The sequence below is a fragment of the Cyprinodon variegatus genome, unplaced genomic scaffold, assembly GCF_000732505.1.
Source record: "Cyprinodon variegatus isolate N-32 unplaced genomic scaffold, C_variegatus-1.0 Scaffold679, whole genome shotgun sequence".
NCBI lineage: Eukaryota > Metazoa > Chordata > Actinopteri > Cyprinodontiformes > Cyprinodontidae > Cyprinodon > Cyprinodon variegatus.
In genome coordinates this window covers 394949-403980 of record NW_015151132.1, presented here as the reverse complement: position 1 = coordinate 403980, position 9032 = coordinate 394949, and the positions used below count along the sequence as shown (strand labels likewise).

Genomic DNA, 9032 nt, shown 5'->3' with positions numbered 1-9032 from the left:
TAAAACATTTTCATCTTGGACATCTTCGGCAGCTCTGCTGCCCTTTTGCTTGGACTCTTCATCCATTTTAGACTTACTAGGGTCTTCTTCTTCAGTGTCAGCAACCAAAACCATCTCATCCTCAGCTAAACCTGACAACTCTTTGCAGACAAGCTGAGTTTCTGCCTGTCTTCTCTCCTCTGAGTTATCCTGTCTAGGGCTCAACTGTAAAGCATCATCACAGATCTGAGCATCTTCCAACCTGGCAGTAGAAGCTTCCCATTCCCTTTGCTCTCCTCCCTCTTCATTGCTCTCCTCCTCTTTGCTAATGGTGCACAGTTTTACCTCATGTTCCATCTCAATGTCTTCTTCATTCTTTTCTAGTTTATCTTCTTGGATGTTATTAGCTTTATCCTTCAAGTTTTCCAAGGCTTCATCCACAATTTGAGAACCATCTAGACTGACTGTGCTCTTAGGGTCTTCCCCAGGAGCAGCTCTTTCATCTCCTTTTTCGATCTCTTCACATATTGGTTCATTTACTGTATCATTTGATCCAACCTGAATTTGATTTTCTGTGTTTTTAATATCTTCTTTTTCTACAAGAGTCTGTAATTGCTTTGTGTCCATTTTTTCTGTTTCTAGATGATGTTCCATCATGTCTTCAGCGATCAGCTGCTCTGCACTATTTTGTCCTGTTAGGCCAAACTGTTTCTCTCCTATGCCAGGATAATCTTTGCTGCCTGTAACGTTTGGGGTGAAAACTGTTTTATCATGTTGGACATCTTCGGCTGCTCTGCTGCCCTTTTCCTCTGGTTCTTCATCTGTTTCAGACTTACTAGAGTCTTTCTCCTCAGTGTCAGTGTCATCCTTGGTCGAACTTGACAACTCTTTGCTGAAAATGTGCAAAACTTCTGAGTGTGTTCCATCTTCTGATTTATTTTCCAGTTCAGGGCTCAACTGTAAAGTCTCTTCATAAATGTTAGCATCTCCCAGCATCACTGCAGCACCTTCATCCTCCCTTTTCTCTTCTGTCTCTTCATTGCTTTCCTTCTCTTCGACGATGGTCCAAAGTTTTACCCCACTTTCTTCTTTAAAGTCCTCTTCATTTTCTTCAGCCTGGTGTTCCTTGATTTTACTGCTCTCATCCACCAGGACTGTGTCTTCATTCTCTTGTGGAAAACTATCTAATCTTAATGTGCTCACAGTGTCTCCCCCTGCAGCAGCTTCCTCATCTTTTATTTCCATCCCTTCACATATTAACACATTTTCAGTATGTGCTGATCCAGCCTTGGTTTGATCTTCTATGTTTTTAACTCCTTCTCTTTCAATAAACATGTTCAACTGTTGGATGTCACTTAACTCCTGTCCAATTTGATGACCAGTCATTTCTTCAGTGATCAGCTGTTCGGTGCTAATATTTTCTTTTAGGCCAAACTCTTCTTCTGCCTTGCCACGGTCATCTTCGCATGCTGTAATACTTTGGGTTACCACAGTTTCCACTTTTTGGACATCAATAACTGCTAGGCTACTCTTCTTATAAGGCTCTTCATGTTTTGCAGACTCATTTGGCTCTTCCTCTATAATGTCAGCAACCCGGACACTCTCAACTTCGGCCAAATCTGACAACTCTTGGCAGAGAGGGTGCTGGGTTTCTGTTTGGGATTTTTCCTGTTTAGAGCTTAACTCTAAAGCATCTTCACATATCTTAGCATCTCCTGGGATCACAGTCGGGGCCTTGCTCTCCATTTGTTCTCCTGTCTCTTCATTGCTGTCCTCCTCTTTGCTAAAGCTACACAATTTTTCCTCTTCCATTTTTCTTGAGTTTTCATTATCTTCTTCTTTATCAACTTCCACATTACTGTTCTCATCCTCCATGTCTTCCTTTGCTTGTTCCACGTCTTGAGAACCATATAGTGTTAATGTGCCCACAGAGTCTCCCCCAGCCGCAGCTACTTTATTTATTTTTTTGATCTCTTCACAAATTTCCTCATTTACAGTATTTTTTGATCCAGCGTTAGCTTGGTCTTCTGTTTTATCAACACTCTCTTCAACACAAATGTGCAACTGTGTTATCTCTGGTCCAACTTGTTCTGTGATGTCTTCAGTGATCATCTTCTCTGCGCTATCATGTGCTCTTGGGCCGAATTGGTCCTCTCTTGTGCTAGGATCATCTTCTCTGCCTGCAGGTTTAAGGGATACAACATGTTCCTCTTGTTGGACATCCTCAACAGCTCTGCTGCTCTTCTTCTGCTCTGGCTCATCATCTGTTTTGGACTTACCGGGTTCTTTTTTTTCATCCTTGGCAAAGCCGGAAAACTCTGAAAACTCCAGGCTCAACTGTTGTGAATCTTGACAGATGTTAACATCTCCCAGCATCACTCCAGTAGCTTTAATGTACCTTTGCTCTTCTGTCTCTGCATTGCTTTCCTCCTTCTCTGCTGAGCTGCAGTCTTTTATCTTGCTTTCTTCCTCCAAGCCTTCTTTTTTTTCTTGTCCATCGTCTTCCTGGGGTTCCTTCATTGTTTCCACCACTTTTAGACATTCATCCAGTCTTTCTGCGCTCAAGTGTTCCACTTCTTCAACTCTTGAGTCCATTTCGTCACTCACTACATCCTTTAACAGCATATGTCCAGATCCAACAGTAGCATGTTCCTCGTTGTTTTCAGTCGTCTCATTTTCCTCATATGTGTCAGAGTTTTTTTTCTCACTTTTTTCTTGTCTCTCTTGACATGCATTTTCACCCTCTGATTCTGCATGGTCATTTCCTGTAAGACCAAACTCGTCCTCTCTCATGTCCTCCTTGTTCTCTTGGTCTTGTTTAGGCTTAACATCAACATCTGCAATGCACTGCTCCCAGGGAACAGCTGGTGAGGATGAACTCAGAAGAGAAACTGTCTGAAAAGGCTGTTCCTCGCAGGTTTCTTCACCGCTGGTGTCGGCTCCCGTTTGCATACCGCCAGGAGCGTCATCATCCACGTTTGATTCCTGAATAGAGTTTGGGTCATTGTTGGCTGTTTCAGCTGGTTGTGGCCTTAGGAATCTGCTCACGGCTTCAGTTATGTAACACTGGGGAAGAGATTGAAAAAACAGTTTAACTACTGTATGAGCTCTCACATAGAGAGATAAGAACACACTTAGTTCCCCCTTGTATAATTTTAGTGTGGCAATGCACAAGGCTATTTACACAATAGTGTCCCCACAGCTTTGCAGGCGGATTGTTAAAGACCTTTTCCTGTTTTACAACAACAATACTTCTATACACAAAGCAAGATTCATAAACGGATATCTGAGTTTGCAAGAAGTGACCTTCACTGATTTCTGATTTGATAACTCAGATCTCCTTCACATTAGATTCAGGATGTGTTGTCAAAATACATGCTTGCTCCCCTGATGGAGGTGCAAAACACATTCAGGATTTAAGCTCTTGTGCAAAGTATATTGTTATGATGGGAAACGTAGAATAGACTGAAATTTTTCCTATGCCTGTGCAGAAATTACACTGGTTATGCCTTGAGTGTATAAGCTGTTCAGTCTCTAAATCTAAATTCCATACAGGTAAAAAAACATAAGATGTTAAGGAAAATGTTAAGAAATACTCTAAGTAGAAAAGAAGTTCAGATACTTTCAGTAGTAAAGTAGGATGCTGCCTACTAAATTAAGTGTACTTCATTATAATGAATCCCAGATTTAAAAGAGAGGGATTTCTGCTGTGATATCCGTGTTTGAAAGTCTTATTTTGAAGTTAGAAAGGGAGTATGCTGCATTTTTGTTTGTTTGTCTTACTGATAAAGCATCTTTAACAGTCATCTGTGTTGAAGTGTAACTTGGACATTTTGTAGAAAAGGGAAATGATGATGATGAAGTGCACTCTGAGACTACAGCAACTAAACACTAGCTGCTGTAATGTGGCTAAAACTGGTGCCAATGGTATTGGGACAACGTTAAATCACATCACAGCTCATGCACATGCACGTGTATGTATATCATGTCTAGTTTAAAATATAAAATACCTACACTGGCCAAACTTATTAATTCTACCTTTAACACATATTCATTCAAATCTATATAACTAAATAATAAATAAATTCAAGCTTCATTTATTCTTGCCCCCACATGCCTTTTTTGGCAATAGAGCCACTTTTGATTTATAAGTTTCAAAACATATAATAAGTTAAACTAAAAAGATTTATTGTACACTTTTTACAGATTCTATAAAACACTATTTGTGTTTTGTAAAACCATTACATACAGTGAGGTAAATAAGTGTTTGAACACCCTGCTATTTTGCAAGATCTCTCACTTAGAAATCATGGAGGGGTCTGAAATTGTCATTGTAGGTGCATGTCCACAGTGAGAGCTGCAAATAAGTATTTGAACACCTGAGAAAATGAATGTTAATTTTTGGTTCAGCAGCCTTTGTTTGAGGTCAGATGTTTCCTTTAGTTTTTCACCAAGTTTGCACACACTGCAGGAGGAATTTTGGCCCACTCCTTCACACAGATCTTCTTTAGAGGTTCTGGACTGCTTCTGAGAAAGTTTGAGCTCCCTCCAAAGATTCCCTATTGGGTTTAGGTCTGGAGACTGGCTAGGCCACGCCAGAACACTGATATGCTTCCTACAGAGCCACTTCTTGCGGTTTTCTTCGGGTCATTGTCATGTTGGAAGACCCAGCCTCGACTCATCTTCAATTATCTAACTGATGGGAGAAGGTTGTTCCCCAAAATCTTTCAATTCATGGTCCCATCCTCTCCCTAATACAGTGCAGTCGCCCTGTCCCACGACAGAAAAATACCCCAAGACATGATGCTACCACCACCATACTTCACACTAGGGATGGTGTTCTTGGGGTGGTACTCATCATTCTTCTTCCTCCAAACACGGTTAGTTGAATTATGATCAAAAAAGTTATTTTGGTCTCATCTGACCACATGACTTTCTCCCATGACTCCTCTGGAACATCTATGGTTATTGGCAAACTTAAGAGAGGCCTTGACATGTGCTGGTTTAAGCAGGGGAGCCTTCCATGCCATGCAAAAGTCCAAACCATCATGTTTTAGGGTAATACCAACAGTAACCTTGGAAACCGTGGTCAAAGCTCTTTGACCAGCTCCTCCCATGTTGTATTTTTAGCTTCTTCCATTTTCTAGATATTGCTCAAACAGTGGACCTTTTATCACTAAGCTGCTTGGCAATTTCCCTGTAGCCCTTTCCAGTCTTGTGGACGTGTGCAATTTTGTCTCTAGTGTCTTTGTGCTCTTTGGTCTTGGCCATGTTAGTAGTTGGATTCTTACTGATTGTATGGGGTGGACAGGTGTCTTTATGCAGCTAACGACCTCAAACAGGTGCATCTGATTTAGGATAATAAATGGAGAGGAGGTGGACATTTTGAAGGCAGACCAACAGGTCTTTTAGGGTTAGAATTCTAGCTGATAGACTGGAGTTCAAACTTATTTGCAGCTGTATCATACAAATAAATTGTTAAATAAATATATTGTGATTTCTGCTTCTTTGTTTTTTTTTTTTTAGATTATATCTCTCACTGTGGGCATGCACCTATGATGACATTTTCAGACCCCTCCATGATTTCTAAATGGGAGAACTTGCAAAATAGCAAGGTGTTCAAATGTTGTTTTCCTCACTGTATAAAAAAAACAACAGCATATGTTATACTTTGAAATGCTGGGTACAAAAATCTTCCTTTGTCAATTCAATAACATGAATTTTCTCATCCTTTGACCTGAATAAGTTTAAGTCATTATTATGAAAACATACATAATTTGTAATAATTAGAAGATAGCATCTCAGGTATGTAGGTTATCATGATCCTATAATGATCACTTTGGCAGAAATGGGCCTCTGTATTTACACCCCTCTTGTAAACAATACACAGTAAATTCCACAGTGTCAAAGTACACTTAGAGTAATTACAAATAAAACTGGAGTAAGATATCCCTTAGCAAAAAGTAGTTTATTCAAGTATACTAAAAGTGCATTAATTTCATACTTAAAATCAGGCAGTGCACTTAGAGTTTACTTATTCTATGAATAAGTAAACGAAACTACCGTAGTAAAGTAAATGAAACTGTAAAGTAAAGTAAATTAAACTATATTTTATATACTTAACAATAATATAGTCAAGTGTACTTGACTTACACTGAGAAGTATAAAAAGTGTTTACTAAAGTATACTTTAAGTATACTTAGGTAAACTTTAAAATATCCCAATTTAGTATACTTCAAGTATACTACTCTTTGGAGTTAATTTAACTCCAATTCAGAGTGGGGAAAAAAAACACTCAGCTTGGTGTTAAATTTAGCTGCAAAAAATACTGTGCACATAGGTTCAAATGTCTGATTATTCATTTCAAAATTAAATGAAAACTGAAGAAAGCTGTATCAGGCTAACCCTTAGCAAAAACTGGTTTACTTAAAGTAAATTATATTAAGAACACCTAAGTATAAGTTTTGAAAGTATACCGAACAATGTACTTTTAGTGTACTTTTAGAATTACTAAAGTAATACTTCTTCGAACTAATTTGGATCATTTTGAAGTTTACTGAAGTATACTTAAAGTATACTTCAGTAAACAATAAAGTAAACAATAGTCAAGTACACTTGACTATACTATTGTTAAGTATATGAAAAATAGTTTAGAATAAGTTAACTCTAAGTGCACTGNATTTAACTCCAATTCAGAGTGGGGAAAAATGCACTCAGCTTGGTGTTAAATTTCACTCTTTACCGATGCAAAAAATACTGTGCACATAGGCGCAAATGTCTGATTATTCATTTCAAAATTAAATTAAAACTGAAGAAAGGTGTATCAAGCTAAGCAAAAAGTAGTTTACTTAAAGTAAATTCTATTAAGAATACCTAAGTATAAGTATACGGTAAGTTTAGAAAGTATACCGAACAATGTACTTTTAGTGTACTTCAAGTATTACTAAAGTAATACTTCTTCGAACTAATTTGGGACATTTTTAAGTTTACTAAAGTATACCGTACTTAAAGTATACTTTAGTAAACAATAAAGTAAACAATAGTCAAATACACTTGACTATACTATTGTTAAGTATATGAAAAATAGTTTAGAATAAGTTAACTCTAAGTGCACTGCCTGACTTTAAGTATGAAATTAGTGCACTTTTAGTATACTTGAATAAACTACTTTTTGCTAAGGGAGAGTTAATTTAACTCCAATTCAGAGGGGGGGAAATGCACTCAGCTTGGTGTTAAATTTAACTCTTTAAGTGTTACTTTAACGTGGCAAAAAATACTGTGCACATAGGTGCAAATTTTTGATCATTTATTTCAAAATTAAATTAAAATTGAAGAAAGGTGCATAAGGCTAAAAGTAGTATACTTGAAGTAAATTCTATTAAGAATACTTAAGTATAAGTTTAGAAAGTATACTGAACAAAGTACTTTTAGTGTACTTGAAGTATTACTAAAGTAATACTTCTTCGAACTAAATTGGGACATTCTTAAGTTAACAATAAAGTAAACAATAGTCAAGTACACTTGACAATACTATTGTTAAGTAGCCTATATGAAATATAGTTTAGAATAAGTAAACTCCAAGTGCACTGCCTAATTTTAAGTATGAAATTAGTGCACTTATAGTATAGGTACTTGATAAACTACTTTTTGCTAAGGTTAAAGATGCAGGTGTGAAGAGGGGAGGAGTAAACAGAGAACATGTATGTAGGATGTTTGTGTGAGACTATTGTCAGAAATGATTAAACAGGAAGAGACTCGTGAAACTTTCACGTCACGTCACAACTTTAAACTGTAAAATCAAACTTCTGTAAGAAAATGATACAGATGCTCACCCAGACTGATACCAGGGTCCTCTCCACCCTGGAAAAGGGGCTGTCAGGCTCCGGGTTCATCCTTGCACCTCCTTCCTTGTTGAACTGTTTACATCAAACAGAAGAAACAGCACATCTGTTTAAATCCTGCGCTATGTGATGATCGGAAGCTTCACCTCAAAGCTGCTCCTAGACGCTCCTGTCTCTGCGGGGGTCCTGTGATAGGTGCACTTCCGTTTTTTGGCGCGTGTCCGGTGCGTTATGACCAGGAAGAGGCTGATTCCTGCTGAGCGGTCAGGCGAGCAGATGCGCTGCACAGTTTGCGGATGTAAACAGCGCTTCTGTGACACATCAGACCACTAAAGAGCGTGTGATTAGTTGCTGAGCTGCAGAGAGAAATGCAGCTTTAAAATAACTTTCTGCAGAAGAAGGACCAATACATGAATTAATGCATTCATTAAGACTAAGTTTATTAAAAATTTTCCAGCTTATTTTTTATGCTTAGGCTTATTAATCAGCCTGTGAAGACATTTGTAGAAGTTATCTATTAGAGAAGTGGCTGAAGGTGATAAAAATGAGATTGCACAGGTTGTATCTGCAACAGTTCATGCTTTAACAACAACCTAAAACCCATTTCTTTATTTCTACTTCTGTTTCTGTCACTCTGCGAAGAGAAGTGACACAGAGAAGTTAAGAATCTTATTTCAAATACAGAGCTATGAACGGGTTGCTCACTTACAGGTTTTGATCCTTTACTGTGACTGTTAAAAGTTTCAGATAAGCATAACACATGTTAGAATCAGAACAAAATTAAGTTTTTCCAAATATGATATAAAAGTCGAAAGTCATCCAAACCACTTAGCCTTTTTTTTTTTTGGTTTGTTTTGTACTGAACAGGTTTCCCCCTCTTGTGGCAACAGCAAGTCATTAAAGGAGAAATTAGACAAATCTTTGCTTTATTACAGTACATCTAAGCTGGAGGTTTTTGGAGAATTTTCTGTCTGGTAAAAAACTAGAACTAGCGCACTTCAATCCAAGACCTTCATTTTTTGTTTTAGTGAAGCATTTAGTACAGTTTTTAGGTATCTATGCTTTACTCCATTACTTATTTTTCCTTCTACTTCGTACTTCTACTCATTATATTTTCACACAAGTTTCTGTACTTTCTATTCCTTACATTTTTAAAGCAAACATTACTCATTATTCTTGGCTTGGGTTGAATGTTTATAAATATTTATTTCA

General features: G+C 37.6%; 1 protein-coding gene across 1 annotated transcript in view; it reads right to left on the bottom strand.

The window, feature by feature from the left end:
* The window catches only part of LOC107097202 (titin-like), a 10030-nt gene extending 1909 nt beyond the window's left edge, over window positions 1–8121 (bottom strand). Inside the window, exons 1-2 of the mRNA XM_015394253.1 lie at window positions 7812–8121; window positions 7–3045 (exon numbers count right to left, since the gene is read on the bottom strand). Of these exons, the coding sequence (XP_015249739.1) occupies window positions 7–3045; window positions 7812–7871 (3099 nt within the window). The 5' untranslated portion in view covers window positions 7872–8121. The remainder of the gene's footprint in view (window positions 1–6; window positions 3046–7811) is intronic.
* Between the last annotated feature and the right edge of the window lie 911 nt (window positions 8122–9032).